Source organism: Trichoderma atroviride, chromosome 1, assembly GCF_020647795.1.
Source record: "Trichoderma atroviride chromosome 1, complete sequence".
In the NCBI taxonomy this organism is placed as follows: Eukaryota; Fungi; Ascomycota; class Sordariomycetes; order Hypocreales; family Hypocreaceae; genus Trichoderma; species Trichoderma atroviride.
In genome coordinates this window covers 2,886,726-2,902,483 of record NC_089400.1, presented here as the reverse complement: position 1 = coordinate 2,902,483, position 15,758 = coordinate 2,886,726, and the positions used below count along the sequence as shown (strand labels likewise).

The 15,758-nt window shown below is 51.8% G+C and overlaps 7 protein-coding genes across 7 annotated transcripts; 3 read left to right on the top strand and 4 right to left on the bottom strand.

Annotated features, from left to right (window-relative positions):
* Nucleotides 1-14: 14 nt before the first annotated feature.
* On the bottom strand, nucleotides 15-1,295 carry TrAtP1_001080 (uncharacterized protein; the record flags this gene model as incomplete). The annotated part of the gene is made up of 1 exon (XM_066110847.1): nucleotides 15-1,295. One exon carries the CDS (start codon nucleotides 1,293-1,295, stop codon nucleotides 15-17), a length of 1,281 nt encoding a protein of 426 aa, XP_065966920.1.
* A 103-nt stretch (nucleotides 1,296-1,398) lies between these two features.
* TrAtP1_001079 (uncharacterized protein) lies at nucleotides 1,399-1,836 on the bottom strand (the record flags this gene model as incomplete). Its single annotated transcript, XM_014091001.2, has 1 exon — nucleotides 1,399-1,836. One exon carries the CDS (start codon nucleotides 1,834-1,836, stop codon nucleotides 1,399-1,401), a length of 438 nt encoding a protein of 145 aa, XP_013946476.2.
* A 1,788-nt stretch (nucleotides 1,837-3,624) lies between these two features.
* TrAtP1_001078 (uncharacterized protein) lies at nucleotides 3,625-4,891 on the bottom strand (the record flags this gene model as incomplete). Its single annotated transcript, XM_014091000.2, has 3 exons — nucleotides 3,625-3,724; nucleotides 3,792-4,561; nucleotides 4,631-4,891. The coding sequence occupies 3 exons, from the start codon at nucleotides 4,889-4,891 to the stop codon at nucleotides 3,625-3,627; spliced, it is 1,131 nt and encodes a 376-aa protein (XP_013946475.1).
* A 1,111-nt stretch (nucleotides 4,892-6,002) lies between these two features.
* TrAtP1_001077 (uncharacterized protein) lies at nucleotides 6,003-10,472 on the top strand. The gene is made up of 2 exons (XM_066110846.1): nucleotides 6,003-6,371; nucleotides 6,507-10,472. The coding sequence occupies exons 1-2, from the start codon at nucleotides 6,251-6,253 to the stop codon at nucleotides 8,696-8,698; spliced, it is 2,313 nt and encodes a 770-aa protein (XP_065966919.1). The 5' UTR covers nucleotides 6,003-6,250; the 3' UTR covers nucleotides 8,699-10,472.
* On the bottom strand, nucleotides 9,070-10,564 carry TrAtP1_001076 (mitochondrial 54S ribosomal protein mL44; the record flags this gene model as incomplete). Its single annotated transcript, XM_014090999.2, has 2 exons — nucleotides 9,070-10,174; nucleotides 10,503-10,564. 2 exons carry the CDS (start codon nucleotides 10,562-10,564, stop codon nucleotides 9,070-9,072), a joined length of 1,167 nt encoding a protein of 388 aa, XP_013946474.2.
* Nucleotides 10,565-10,718: 154 nt separating this feature from the next.
* TrAtP1_001075 (uncharacterized protein) lies at nucleotides 10,719-11,184 on the top strand (the record flags this gene model as incomplete). The annotated part of the gene is made up of 4 exons (XM_014090998.2): nucleotides 10,719-10,721; nucleotides 10,779-10,798; nucleotides 10,871-11,053; nucleotides 11,124-11,184. 4 exons carry the CDS (start codon nucleotides 10,719-10,721, stop codon nucleotides 11,182-11,184), a joined length of 267 nt encoding a protein of 88 aa, XP_013946473.1.
* Nucleotides 11,185-13,029: 1,845 nt separating this feature from the next.
* Nucleotides 13,030-14,882, top strand: TrAtP1_001074 (uncharacterized protein; the record flags this gene model as incomplete). The annotated part of the gene is made up of 3 exons (XM_014090997.2): nucleotides 13,030-13,173; nucleotides 13,252-13,781; nucleotides 13,844-14,882. The coding sequence occupies 3 exons, from the start codon at nucleotides 13,030-13,032 to the stop codon at nucleotides 14,880-14,882; spliced, it is 1,713 nt and encodes a 570-aa protein (XP_013946472.1).
* Nucleotides 14,883-15,758: the final 876 nt, after the last annotated feature.

Below are 15,758 nucleotides of genomic sequence, written 5' to 3'. Positions count from 1 at the left end.
TTCCTCTTTCCTCTTCACTGCGCAAACTTGCTCATTGCCCTCAACTTGGGGCCATAATACCACAGAAAGATGGGACTCGGCCACCCAATCCCAACAGCAACCGCCGCAAGCACCGTCCCACCAACGCCGTACCCCAGCTTGTTGTACATTGCCGGCGCAAACAGCGGGAACCCAAAGCCGGCCAGGCTGCGCAGCACCGTCACGGCGCTGACGGCGCTGGCGGCGTAGCGCGTGTACGAGTCCACCATGTAGCCCTGGATGCACTGGAAGCCGATGATGATGCTGGCGCCAAAGACGACGGCGCCAATGTTGGGGCCGATCCAGTGCGTGTGCGCCTCGGCGGTCCACGAGTAGATGAGGATGCCGATGGGCAGGAAGATGGCGCCGGGGATGAGCATGGGCACGCGGAACTCTGGCCGGCCAGGCCCGCCGTCGGGCACGTAGCGGCGCTTGAGGGCGGCGTAGATGCGGTCCTGCAGCGGCGCGCAGATCTGGGCGCCCAGGAAGAAGCCGAGGCCGAGCGAGATGTAGTTGAGGCCTGCGATGCCGGGGCTCTCGTGGTACTTGCTGGCCCAGAGCGAGGCATAGGTCGAGAGGATCAGGTACGTCACGCCGTAGAGGAACATCATGTACAGCGACATGACCTGCACAATGGGCTGCGTGGCCAGCAGGCGGAACGGCCGAGTCAGCGCCGTCGTCAGCGTCTGCAGCACCGTCCGGTCCGGGCGATCGTACTCGGTCACGAGGCTCGTGTTGCCCGTCTCCTTGATCAGCGCCGCCTTCTTGCGCTGCAGCAGCACCGGCGCGTACGTCTCCTGCAGGAAGAAGACGCCCGCCGTCTGGATCACGCCGCAGGCAATCGTCGTGCTGTAAAAGACCCATCGCCACGTCGTGCGGTCCGTCACCCAGCCGCCGGCAATGGGCCCCAGCGCCGGCCCCAGCAGCGGCATCAGCGAGTAGACGCTCATGGCCTTGCCCCTCTGCTCGGCGTCGAAGAGGTCGCCCAGCACGCCGCCGCCAATGGCCAGGGGCGCCGAGCCGCCGATGCCCGCGAGGAAGCGGAAGACGAACATCTGCGCCTCGGTGCGGGCGAGGCCGCAGCCCAGGTTGAAGAGCAGGAACCACAGGTTGGACACCTGCAGGATGATGGTGCGGCCGTACAGCTCCGAGAGCGGCCCCCACATCAGGGGCCCGAGGGCATAGGCGGCGACGAAGATGGAGAGCACGAGGGCGCTTTCGATTTCCTCGGTGATGTGCAGGTCCTTGCTGATTTGGGGGAGCCCGGGGGCCACCATGGACGAGGCCACGGGGGGAGATGAGGGTGAAGCAGGATACTATATAACCAGCGTCAGTGTCTGTCTTGTCTCTTCTACTTGGGCATATAGGCATGTATGAGATTCATTCTTTATTCTCATGTTGCCAACAATGAACACGGGGCCACTCACCGCAAAAGACGGCGGCCCATTTCCTCTTGAGCAGCCAGTTCTTTGGATTCTCCGGGTCATCAGGCCCCGTCCACTTCACCACGTTGGGGTCATCGATTCTGACCGTGGGCGTCTTCTCAATCGCATCGTCCCCTCGCTCCAAATCCCTCTGGTTCGCAATGCCATCTCGCACCTCGGACACTGTTCGAGAGATGGACACACCCGGCGCACTTCGCTCAGAAGCCTCAATGGTTGACGAGTTGTCAGAGTCGGAGAGCGTTGCCGAGTATTCGTGCTTCTCGTGGTCCACGTTGGATGGCATCTCGGCTTCTTCTTCTTCTTTGCTGTGACGACGAGGTGCCGAGGTGATGTCCTCTGATTTGCGTTCTGGAGTAGTTGCCGACATTGTCATAGACTTTTTTTCATCCAAATGCCGACTCTATAAGCAGTGTGAGTTGAAACAGTGACTTTTCATGATATTGGGCCTCTAGCGGGCTTCTTTTTAAAAAAGGAACAATAAATCCGTTGTGATAAATTTATTATCCAGCCATGGAAAGAAGTACAACAGCTCGCTTAATCGCCTCTCCCACCGCAAACGGAAGTCTTGGGGCGCAAACGCGAAGCAGTACCTCTTGTTATACTGTTTCGAGTATACAAAAAAGGAAATCAAGTCAATCCCAAAAAGAGCACGCGACACCAAGTAGTATTGACCCCAATCCAATAAAAAAAAAGCTCGATGAAGTTCTCTTATAAATTCGAAATGACTGGGCGAAGGCCTCCGACTAAATAAAAAAAAAGAAACCAGGAACAAGATCGCAGGAGGAAAAAAAAAAAACCAACCAGGAATACAGCCTCATCACAAAACAGGGCACGGGATACGGGGATTTCTATTACATGCTAGAATCCACATCTCCTTTCTTCCTACAGTATAAAGCCCGTTGATAACTGACCGCACGGCAGCTTCATCCGATCGAAACTGGAGATCGGGATGCCGCCCTTTTTTTTTTTTTTTTGCCAACCATCGCCGATACGGCACCGATGATAATGCCCGGACGGCGAATAAAAAAAAATGGGCAAAAGAGAAGGCTTGCCCATTTGCCTATTTGGTAGCCTCGGCCGACCTCCGTAGTTTAAACAGCAAAGGTCCCGGCTTTAAAGGGGACTGCAACGGTGTCTGTTGGGTCTTGTGCGTCGAAAATGCCCACGGAAACTCCGTTGCGAAAGTCGCTTAGCAATACTGCCGTCATGCACTTCCTATCTGGGCTTGAACAGCGAATCATGCGCAGATACGAGTGACACGAAAGGAAGGATAAGAGGACGAGGAAGAGAGCGACATCGCATCCATGCAACGGGGCGAAGCAAGAAAAGACAAGAAAATAAGCATCGCAAAGATAATCGTCGCCCTAAACCTCCGGTCTTGTTTCTATGCGTGGTAGACCGGTTGGCAGGTTCAGGTTTGCGGAAACTCAAAGTAAACGCCCAAAGCTACTAGGTAGGTACCGGATTTAATGACCTGCCTCTCCGTTAGCTGCGCGGTTCCATGGCAATGGCTGTCGTATTTCGTCTCTTCCAGCTTTGCCTCAACAAGGGTGCATTTCAACAAACGCCGCCTCTGCACGACTTCGAACTAAGAAACGGAGAGTTTCTAGCATCTTGCAATCTGATTTCCAGCAGTTTGCCGACAGCGGATGGCCAAACTGGCTGACTCACTCGTTCGTGATGATGATGACCGTGGGATTCGAAAACTACAGGGATACCGCGAGGCCAACACAACACGACATGTTTTGGCAGTAAGCCATATTGGGTACAGAATGTCGGTGATACTCTTGCTCGGAATAACCTGACGTCACAGAGAAACAAAAGGGTTAAACGCAGAAGGAAATGAGAAAGTGCAGCTTGAATGTGTTTGCTGCTATGGATTGACCAACTATCTCAGTCAAAAACCCACTCTGTGGTGGAAAACTGTGCCCATGTAATCGATGCATACTCGACACCCGAAACAAACTGGAATATTTTTTGCAATATTAAACCCATAAATTGTTGATTTGGGGCAACCCGGAGCCAGATGCTGATAAGCCCAACTCGTGCATGGCCCGTCTGATGAATGATGCTTACACACTCAGCCCAAGTGCTGTCCAGCACCTCTAGCCTGAGGAAATGGAATAGCGAATTGAAAATCTGTCTACCCTTGACAGCCTATTCACTCGTCTTTGGTATCAACCTTCTTGGCCGCTGGTGCTACAACAGCGTCGTCCTCACGGGGTCTCTTAGTGTTGGTTGCGGCAGCATCCACGGGTTTCCTGGTCAGCGCGTTAGTTTAGCCCATTTCAAAGTCCAAGCTTGCTGATAGCAGTTGAGGTTGCTTACTCTTGTCTATTTGAGTCGCGGTCGCGACGTCCACCATCACGGCCTCCCCGACCTCGTCCTCCACGGCCACGGCCACGACCGCCACGACCGCCACGACCGCCTCTGAACCCGCTCTTCTGGTCCTGGTCTCGTCGCTTCTTCCAGTCGTCTTGGTCTCCAGAGCGAGTGTTCTTCTTTCCAAAATCACGACCTTCGTAGAATTTCTTTTGTGTCGTCGCGCTTGGGACAAGCTTTCCTTGCTTGATAAGATCACTCTTCTCCTCGCAGTAATCATGCTTAGACATGATCTTCAGGTCGTGCTCCTTCCACTTGGGAGCAGGGTCCAAGGCAAGGAAGTTCTTGGCTGTTTCCTCATCGGCAAAGGTGACGAAGACGGAACCTTTAAACAGGTTCTCGTTGGTACGGCGAAGCTTCAAGCCGTTGACTTCACCAAACTGGGTAAAGAAGCTTTCGAGTTCGAACTGAGTGTCCGGCTGCTCGTCTCCGAATCCCTTCACGTAGACAGTGGCCGCCTCGGCCTTGGCCTTGGAGGTGGGGACAGGCTTATAGGGGACCTTGCGTTTAACCACCTCTTTGCCTTCCTCCCCAGAGACTTCGAGGAGCTTGCTCTCCTTGAGAGCAGCAACGACAGCACTGTAAGGTTGGAAGATTCGCATGCGTTTAAAGGAGTGGATTTTCTCGATCGGCATCGGCTTGTTCTCTGAGCCTCCGCAAGTCTCCCACATGAACTTGTCTTGAGGGAAGTTCCAGTCGCCAAAGTAAAACTCAACCTATTTTGCATTCTCCAGTTAGTAACAGTGGCTCTCTTCCTGGCTTTGGGTTGTTTGGGCTTTCGTTACCTGTTTTCTGATTTCCTCGGGCTCATCAGTCACCTTGCGGGCAGTGGCATCGAACTTGCGATTGTTTTGTAGGTTTTCACGGTCAATCTTGGCCGTCGTCTTCAGAATGTTGGGGCCATCTTTCTTTTCGGTCTCGGCCACCTCAGGCTGCTCAACCGCAGCTTGTTCCTCGACGGGAGCGACGGGAGTTTCCTCAGCGGGAGTCTCCTCAACGGGGGCAACAGCCTCGGTAGGGTTCTGTACAGCCTCTGATTCGCTCATGATGAAGAGAAAGTGGTTCAAACTTGGAAAGGATTCGCGATCGAGGGAGGAATAAGGCGATGTGCTGGTAAATCTGTTGAAGTAAGAAAACGTGAGTAATTCTGGCAACCCGCTGGAGAGAGGGCAAGCAGCAAGTAGGAGTAAGATTGCTCGCACTTCGCAAGCTGCATTGCCGCCAAATATCAATCGCTGACTCACCTTTGGTTGATATGCACTGTCACCTAAGAAAAATAATGAAAAGAGAAAGACTGCGGCGGCTGGCGTCCCAGGGTTGATAAATGGAGGTTGGAGATGCAAGCGAGTCCGTCGCGAAGGGAAAAAAAAGTTATTTGGGGCGCAAAAAATATGCGAGATCTGCTGTGCCCCACTGAAAAGGCGGCAACCCCACCACCTGCCCATCCACTAAGAGGTACCTGCTGGCAACTCGGAACGAGCCGCTATCTGATATGTGCTGTGTGCGATAGTCACCCACCTGGGATATTCGGGGGCTTGTGCTTAAAGGTACACTCGAGGTACTCATTGGAGTGCTTACTAGTACTAGTAGTAGGTACGGGGGTAAGAGCACTGGCAACTTTTGAACAACTGGTAGGCGCGCAAGACCTCATATGCGATCAGAGATGAACGCAAGTGAGCTGACAGAAAGCTGCAATAGACCAGTATTCTGTCAATCTTCATTTAGTAGTAGGCATTCAACCAGTGATTGCAAGACAGTTTCATATTTCCTACTATGAAATGAAAATGTGCAAGATTACAAATTTAGAGAACAGCCACATGTGTGTAACATGCCAGGTGCCTTTGATATGCGTCACTAATCCTGGCCAAAGAGTCATTGTCCGTCTTCTACTAGGCTGCTCTAGCCCAGTAGGCAGCACGAACCTGGGCAACTTCCTCTTCAGGTTCCTCTTCAATGCCAGGCTTAACAAAGGAAAGAAAGGTCAGTTAGCTGTTGTGAGCGCCTGGGGAGAGTAAAGAGGGCAGGAAAATATTAGGTAGGTGCATTTAGCCCCATCTATGGCGGTAGCTTCCACATGCTAAACTGCTGCATTACAGTGGCGTGGTCCTCTTAAGAGAACCGAGCTAGGTACTTTTCGCATTGACGTAAGATCTACGCCAACAAAGGTACAGTAGCGCTGCCTTCAGTGATTTTGTCCCATCACGCGATAAATTTGATTTGATGCTGATTGCATTTGTGAAAATCGCATTCTCTTGTGCCGACCCAATCGCTTCCACAGCCCGCAGGAAATGAAGATTTCATAAACTGAGCGCGTCTGGTTTCGAGGCTAATGTTGTCTTTTTATTGGTAATTTGGCTAGTTGAAGCTGTTGTGCGTTGAGCAGAGCCTCAACAGATAACGCCACCATGAGATATCCCGCGAAATTACCAAGGCCGTTGATATCTCTCAACACGTGCCTACGAGCCACAAATCGTCCGCCAGCATATCTTGCTCAATTAGACCGTGGCTTCTTCACACAATCAAAACGTCAGTTGAAACGCCAACAACGCACAAGCATACCTGCTGTCGTACTCTCCGTGGGACTCTTCATTTGGTGGCTCTACCCATCAGAAGAGTTTGCACGCTTGTCTGAGACTCAAAAGGCTGATAGAGACAACCAAGGGAGACGAGATGGCGGCGTTGATGAGTCCAACAAACTCGTCACTGAAAAATCTGACAATGGTGCATGGGCTTACTTTGCCCGGCGGTTCGAGTTTCTATCTGCCACGGCTGAGCTTGAATGGGCCAACTTGTCGGACAGATTGGTAGATGCTATCCTTCCCGAATGGTCAAAGAATATTCCCATGTACGTGAGGAAGCTCCAAAGGGAGCTATCAGTTTCTCCAGGATCATTGGCAGATGAGATATGGCAAGAGGCTCATGACCCTTTGGTAAACCGCGAGATTCGATATTCCGCCAATGTGCGCGTCTCGGAGGAACTATGTGACGAGGAGAAAGAGTATCTTTTGCGGCGGAAAATTGTAACGCGAGCAGCTTTGGCAAGCTACCTTGGACTCAAGGAAAAGGACATCAACCCTGACGATGTGCCCACCATTGCCATGTGCGGATCGGGAGGGGGTTTGCGAGCATTAATAGCAGGGAGCGGCTCCATGTTTGCGACCGAGGAGGATGGACTATTTGACTGCGTTACTTATACCGCTGGCGTCAGTGGTTCCTGTTGGCTCCAGCTACTCTACCTCTCCTCGTTCGCAAAAGGAAGCGTTGGCTCTCTCATACAGCACTTAAAAGCAAGATCATCTATCCACATAGCATATCCACCCACTGCCTTCCAATCTCTGACGTCTTTACCGACAAGCAAATACTTACTGAGTGGACTGGTGGAGAAGTTGAAAGGAGATCCCAACGCCGACTTTGGGCTTGTCGATATATATGGACTTCTACTGGGCGCTAGATATCTGGTTCCAAGGGGTGAGCTGGGTGTCGATGCTAGAGATTTCAAGTTGTCGAATCAACGTATGTATTTGCGACAAGGACAACACCCGTTGCCCATATACACAGCAGTACGTCACGAAATCCCGGCAGAAGAGGCAACGGCCTCTCAAGACCGCGATTCATTGCCTACGGTGGAGGAGATGAAGAAAGAGTCTTATTTTCAGTGGTTTGAGATCACCCCCTACGAGTTTTTCTGCGAGGAATTTTCAGCCGGAATACCGACGTGGGCCCTTGGCAGGCGCTTTTTTAATGGCAAAGATGTGCCACCTGAGAATCGATTTCATCTACCGGAGATCAGAACTCCTCTTCTGATGGGCATTTTTGGGAGCGCGTTTTGCGCAACTCTCAGCCACTACTATCGCGAGATTAGACCACTTCTTAGAACGATTACTGGTTTCCAAACGATAGATCAGCTGGTGTCAGTACGGGACGACGATTTGAGCAAAGTACATCCTATAGATCCTGCCATCATTCCCAATTTTGCATATCAAATGCACGGAAAGCTGCCCAAGTCAACGCCAGCGAGCATCTTGGATGGAGAGTATATCCATCTTATGGATGCGGGAATGTCGAACAACTTGCCTATATATCCATTGCTGCGGCCGGGTCGGAATGTCGACATCTTAGTCGCGTTTGATGCCTCAGCTGACATCAAAACTGATAATTGGCTTTCTGTGGCGGATGGCTACGCACGGCAACGAGGTATCAAGGGATGGCCGTTGGGAGCTGGCTGGCCCAAGGATGAGACACCAGAGCAAGCAAAAAAGGAATTGACTGAAGCCCAGGCTGCTACACCTGCCGAAGCAGAACACAAAGTAGAAGAAGCCCAAGCTAAACAAAAGGATCTCCGCGAGACTGCATCAAAGCAAGATGCTACCAAGCCGTCACAGCAGGACGAGAAATTCAAGTTTAAGCCAGGCAACGAAAAAGCTGGGGAGCTCGGCTACTGTACTGTATGGGTAGGGACAACAGAGGAACGAACTACGGACTCCCCACCCATCACAAAGCCCGTCACCGATGACACCTCATGGCAACTGATGGAGCCCGACGCAGGCCTTGCTGTCGTCTACCTGCCTCTTCTCTCCAACGACAAGGTTCCCGGCGTCTCTCCTGGCACTTCGGACTTTTTGAGCACTTGGAATTTTGTCTACACCCCTGATCAGATAGACAGCGTCGTTAAGCTCGCCCGAGCCAACTATGACGAGGGCAAGGACCAGATCAAGGCCACCGTGCGTGCCGTCTATGAGCGCAAAAAGCAGCTGCGTGAGCAGGCCGAAACGCAGCGCCGACTCGACAGCTATACTGCCATGGCCAAAAAGGGAGAAGAATCTCTTCTTCATCACGGCGACCAATTCAGCTAGATCAAGGAGGCAGCTCTCTTTCTTCCCTCCTTCTTTTCATAGCCTTCTAGCCTTTAGGAAAGCTCCTATTTTGGCTTGTATGTCATTCTGTATTATCCTTTTCTTCGGACGCTTTGGGTGTTTCTCGTGCAAGAAAAAGTTTCCAACTTATTTTTACAATATGCTTTGTATTATACAGTGGGGGAGGGCCTTTTTTTCTAATAACCCAAGCCTACACGTCCCGACTTCATAAACCCAACCGTCACTCCCCCGTGCCTTTTCTTCTTTCTCATTCAGTTCGTACACATATATATACCTGAGATCCAGCCCAACCGGATGTTTTTTTTTTGTAACATTATTGCCACCATAGAGTAAAACAGCGCTGTATCCGCTTAGATGATTTCACCAATGTCGATGTGTGGCGCTGTCCAAGGTCTGGCGCCCTCTTCCATCATGTCACTGGGCACTCGTACTTTGTTTCCTGGGCTGTACAGGTACCAGGCTTTGAGTGATTCCATGGAGGCCTTCCGGCGAGCTACATCCAAGCTAGGGCCGGCGCCTTCTCCGAGCTTCTCCTTGCCGCTGTAGATACCCACCACGTAAACGGGAGTGCGAGACAATCGACCAGTCTCACTCTCCAATCGCGCAACGGGAGCCTCGAAGCCCTCTCGGGCACACAGCATGGCCAATTCGCGGGTTGGTAGCTTAAACTCAAAGAGTTTGGAAGGGTCGAGTTCTCGGGATAAGATGTGTGATTTGACAAAAGACTTGACCTCCTCACGGCCGCAGTGGGTATAAATGGCACCAATGACAGCCCGAACAACGGATCCAAACGCTTCGCTCTGAAGACCGCTGTACTCGAGCTTCTCGGGCTCGGAGCTGCTGACCTGATCGCCAAAGTCGTCGTCCAGGACCACGCGGCTACTCAGTCCTCGTCTCCAGGCCTGTCCCTTGGCTGCTTCCGCACGGATATAGCCCCACCGTGTGTTGACCATCTGCTCATCACCCGCCTTCCACTGCAGCAGACCAGGATCGACCTCCTCGCCGGGTGCAGCTGCAGACTCCACGCCCCACCTTCGCGCGATTTGCTGCAGGGACGCATCACCGGCATATGCTCTCAGAGCCTCGTATAGGATGGCCATGGGCAGGCGGGGCCACTTGCAGACAAGATACTCGTAGACATGGTAGTTGATGATTGTGCTTCCCAGGTAGGCGAGGTTCGAGTTGTTGAAGTTGGGGTTGGCGTCGGCGGACGGCGTTACCAGGGCCCTCGCCAGGGTCTGGAGAGGGATCTTTCTGGGGAGGGAGAGTCGCGCATGTAGGGCGGCGAGCTTGGCGGACTGCGCAGCACGGTCGAATGAGGGTGCGGGGAGGGGGGGGTCGCTGTGAGTCGAGGTCTGGAGAGTCGTTGGCAGTGGCGGCCGGAGAGGTGGATTGGCACCGGACGGCGAGGAAGAGAGGCTGTCTAGTTGCTGCAATGCCGGCTCCGCAGCGAGCCTGGAGCAATTGGCCGCTCCATCGTGAAGGTCGTATCCTCTTCATGTGGTCGTGGTGGGAGAGAGATGTATATGTATATGTAAGATGGACGATGGTATGAAGAAAAAAAAATTCCCCTCCAATGCCCCTCGAGGTCACGAATTGGGACGAGGACACCAGGTATGGCAACGCAAAAAAAGAGCTGAAAAAGAGAAAAAAAGAATTACAAGGAAAGATTGGTCGAGGTTGAGGCAGGGATCAGACGATGTTCGCTGTCCCGAAGTGCCTTTGTCGGAAAAGTTTCTGCGTTCGATTTTGTCCAAAAAGTCGTGTGAGCCGTTTTGCCCACTCTGCTTTTTCGCAAGTTTCGGCGGGCGCACTACGGGCGGAATTACTTCGGGCCGGCGTCATTTCGCTGGCGCTGGCGCTGGCGGGCGGGAACCTCTCGATGCTTTTGGCTTCTTTCGCATTTGATAGCGGGATTCCTTGCGAAACTGCTTTGATTATCCGCTTCAATTGCGCACCAAGAGACTCCTAAACAGACGTCTTTTGATACATATTCAAGATGGTAAGTTGCCAAAGAAATCAGATCTTTGCAGAGATATGGAGCTAACCAAAGTACTAGGGTGGTGGTGCCAAAGTCCCGTAAGTTATGCCTCGAAACCGAAACGACGAACTTTTGACCGTTTTATTTCGCGACGACTCACAACAATATAGCTACCCCAAGCACGTCTGGTCGCCTTCTGGTGGTTGGTACGCCCAGCCTGCCAACTGGCGCGCCAACACGCTCATTGCCGGAGCCACCATGTTCGGCATCGTCGCCATTGTGTGGAAGTTCAGCGCCGACCGGGAAAGATGGGCGCACAAGCCAGAGCCGTGGGAATGGCACCCTAGCCGATAGTACGTGGTGTTCTTGAATGCTGTGTGGAGAGGGGCTACAATTTTGCTAACGTGATGTTTTCTTTGATAGCTGGTCAAAGCAGTTGATTGAGTGGGACAAGGAGGATAAGTCGAAGCAGTCGAAGGAGTAAGGTTATTTTGGAAGAATTAATAGACGAACACTGTACAAATGCCATACGAACGAAAACAAATTTGAACACAGAAAAAACCATCAAGCTACGATGTTCGGCGACCCCCTCGTGGACAGTGCTCTTTGTTTCTACCTACGTTACGAATTATGCGAACAAACGATGTGGTTGAATAGCCAGGAAATCGAGTTAACGGGACAAGAAGCCAGCGTAGCAATCACCTGATATCACATATCGAGACTAGGCAATATGGCTGACAACAGCCTGACAGAAGTGCCATGCCATGTATCGGTATGGATTGGAGCCTGAGGACATGCGTTGAATTCTCAATTTACGATTCATGCCTTAAACATGCCGAATTTGCCAAAGATTTGATATGTGAGAGCTCGAGTGAGTGAATGGCGATGCTGCGATCCGATAGGTTCATTCAGGATTTCTCAACCCACTAACAACGCATTAATAGCTTGGGCTGTAACAGTAGTGATATAAGTTGAGTGTAATGCTCCTCAGGCTTACTCGGGCCTTACAAGCCCAAGGCCCCCAATGAAGCAGAGGAGCAACAGGGTAACTCAGTATCGGAAAGCCGGTTTCTACGGGCTTCCACAGGCTCCGAGTAATTCCACCCTGCATACATTTCTGCAGGGGGATAATCGCAAGCAGATATGAGACGCCTAATAGAAGCAGTAGTATTCGGTCATCATGATACACGAGCTTTACTCCGCACATCTGGCGTCGTAAAGTTATGATGCAGCTACAACCGCTATATATCAGTACTTGGACAACTTGTACAGATGACATATCAAAAGCTCAGAATGCTACCTTGACGAGAGCTCAAAAGACAGTCACATAATCACCGGACGAGGATCCAATAATCCTACAAGAGGGGTAGTACTGCGTTCTGCACGAAAACACAAGAAAAGTAAAGTAAAGGATAGATGGACAAATAGAAAAAGGGTAAAGAGGAGCAAGGCATTCTTTATCACAGTCTGGGAAGGCAATGATAGTCTGCCTTGGCTGCTTGTGCCTAACGACGGCCATAATAAGGCTGGCCGATACATTCAAACAAATAGAAAGGCTGCATGCCATGCACATGCGGTGCGTGCCGTTCCCATCCAGCCTTTTCGTTGATCCTATGATGGCCTGTAGTTACAACGCCCTCTGCAGCCTAACATTGAAGTTATAGAGGGCGGGCAGCGTCGCCGAGACACAAGTACATCATCAGGCCTAGCAAATGCACCCACTATCCGGTACCTGTGTCAAAGCTCCCTGGGCCACTAAAGTGCCGCCATTCACTGACTCAACCAGCCTAGCCCAGGGTCCCAATAATCGCTGACAAAAACGTCACTCGCCTACCTCTTGGACATGTATCGAACATGATGTTGCACAAACACAATTAACCACCACTAGCATCTCGTGCCGCCAGCCCGTTTCTCTCAATATTGCTCTTTGCCTAATAATCTCCCCTTTTGGCGCACTCTGTCTTTTTCTTCTCTTCCTCATCACTTTTCGGCGCCTTATTTTCTCCTTCCACAACCTTCGTCACCGACAAGCTGGGGGCGACTTTTGAACTACGCTTCCTCTCTTGAGCCTTCTCAGGGTCCTATTTATCATTTCGCACGCCGCTTGCTGGTCCTTTTCCCCGGTTGATTAGCGCGTGCGCCCGGTACAATATCTATCGCCATCTTCTCACCTGTTGACGAAACGCTACCGAGAGATTTTGCTTTTCAACGACCCTTTCCTTCCCTAATCCATCTCTTTCGAGTGCGGTGGATTCTGCCCGCTCCGTCTCTCTGGCTGATACCAGCCGAGCGATCTCCGACATCGTTCTTTGGCCCATAGAAGGGACAAATGGACTCTCCAGGTCGCCCAAATGGGCATCTCGAGGCGACTGCGAGTCGTGAGGTTGTCTACTGCCATGCCTGTTCTAATGAATGGTACCGCGCGGACCACGGCTTAGTATGCCCCGACTGCAGCAGCGAGGCCACGGAAATCGTATGTTTCATCTCCCATCTCCCGTCTCCCGTCCTATTGATCTATATGTAGCCCCGTCTTGGCTAACCTATTATACAGATAAGCTCAGACAGCGATCCTCGAGACTTTAATGACGGCTCGGCGTCGACGTCACCCGAACTTCATGACCCATACCATTTCCACAACGATCTCGATCACGATCACGACCATGACCACGACCACGACCACGATCATGATGACGAACATGACCACGGCCATGATTCAGACCCCGACGAAGCTGATATAGAAGAACACATGGGCCCACACGGCTTTCATTACCGCCGCAGTGTTAGGGATCGACCTGGCTTTCCTCACCATGAACCCGATGTCGACCCGGTGTTTGAACGCTTTATTGGCTTGATACATGATTTATCACCACCACCGCCGCCACGCAGACCAGGAGGGCCTGGCATGTTTCAACAACAACGAGGAGGCGAGGAAGGTCGATTCGGAGGGCCGCAGATTCATCGCGCTACATTCACGAACGGCAGTGGCAGTGCGTCTGTCACCATTTTCTCTGGACCATCTTCGGGATTCTTTTCCTCGGGGGGATCCCCTCCGTACGACCACCATGGCGACCCATTTCAAGCGTAAGTTAAACCACCGGCCAACGGCGAGCTACATGAGCTAATCTTCTGTGCTCCATATATAGATTCTTTAACAACGTTTTGCGCGATGCGGCGCCTCCTGGAGGTGCTCGGGAGGCAGGGGGCGGCCACTCTCCAGGATTTGCGAGAGGGCTACAGGAGATTCTGAATCTATTCAATCCGGCACACGCCATCTCAGGAGACGCCGTCTATTCTCAGGAAGCTTTGGACCAAATCATCACAAACCTCATGGAAGCGCATCCGCAATCAAACGCAGCACCGCCAGCGTCGACCGAAGCGCTTGCTAACCTAAGCCGACGACCTGTAGACGCTTCCATGTTGGATGGTGACTCAAAAACCGAATGCACCATCTGTATTGATGATATGAAGGTGGGTGACTTGGCCGCCTTCTTACCTTGTAAACACTGGTTCCACGAAGCATGCGTCGTTTTATGGCTCAAGGAACACAACACATGCCCAGTGTGCCGAGCATCAATTGAAAAGGGTAGCGACGGCAGCAGCGGTATAAATGCAAATGGGAGCGCAAATGCACCCGGCCCTAGTGGATCAGGGCCATCACAACCGGATGATGATGAGTCTGGGAACGGGCTGAACCGTAGCGGCCCGCTTCCAATCCCTGGCCCCCGACCATCCCAGCTCTCTCGGCCTCCAAGTCAAAGCCAGAGCCGGCTGAACGAGGCCATGAGAAGCATCTCATCGAGACAACAGGAGCGGCAACAACAACAAGAACGTGAGCGTGAGAGGCATCGCGTCTGGGGTGTCTCGTCTCCAGCAGAGCGTCAGCGAGATGATAGAGAGCGAGAGAGGTCCCGGATATGGGGCGTACGGTCCTCATCAGGCTATGATACTTCACGGATGCAGCGGCGAAGCTCACGAAACTCTCTCTCCCCAACGAGTCCTAGAATGACTGTTGCGGATTACAGAGAGCGTCAGAGACAAGACAGTCCGCCACAAAGCAGCCGCCGGGACGGAGATAACGCTGACACTGGTCGACAATCTGCTACCGCTGGAGCTCTAAACTGGCTTCGGGATAGATTTACCGGCGGAGGTTCGAGAGACGACTCTAACCGCGATGACCGTTGATCTTGCTCATCCTTCTGCGCAAAGTTTCATCCATCAGTAGCCTACAACAGGAGCTAAGTGGTTCTAAACTACCTAGCTTTAGAGTTGGTTGGTATTGTACCCACGCATGTCTTCACCGACAGGGGTTGATGATGAGATGAGCTAGCAGAGCGTGGAGGGATCAAGAAGGAAAAAACACAACTAATAAATAAAGAGCAAGTGAAAAATTGAAATGAGGTTTCAAAATGACTGGTTTCACCGCACACAGATCAGCGGCGCACATCGATTGATGACACGACGATAGAAGGCTATACACACGACTCTGGAGATATGATGCATGTAGCTCGCACGCAATGTACTGAGGCCACCTTTAGCTGCCTACCTTCAAGGCGGCATGACGAAAGGGAGAGGCGCAAGGCTCTGGTGCATTTTCTTTGCTTTCTTGTGACTTATTTTGGCCGCAATTCACAGCGAATGGACAAGGGGGGCTGCCCATCTTGGTTTGAGGACCCTTTGACTAGCAGGGGGCCGTGGCTTTTGCCGTCCGCTTTGTATGCGAACATGTATATTATCAATTAGGACTATAACTATCTTTAAGGAACGAAGACTTGCTCTATGATATGCGTGATACTCGTCATACAAAGCCACTTATGCGTTGATTGTAGGCACGGGGGTTAGGACGTCTGAAGATGCAAACTCAGAACACTGTAAGTAGCTAATATTTGACCCTCATGCTCATGACTGGCAGGTTAAAGCGTGGCAATGGCCAACTCGCTGAAGATCTCAACAAGATAAAGAAGTAAAGAATTAAAGAACGCCACCCACGTTTAGTCTACGGAACAAAGGGGGGCAGCCGGGATTCGGGGCTTGTCTAAAGTGGCAGATTTCCGATTTAGG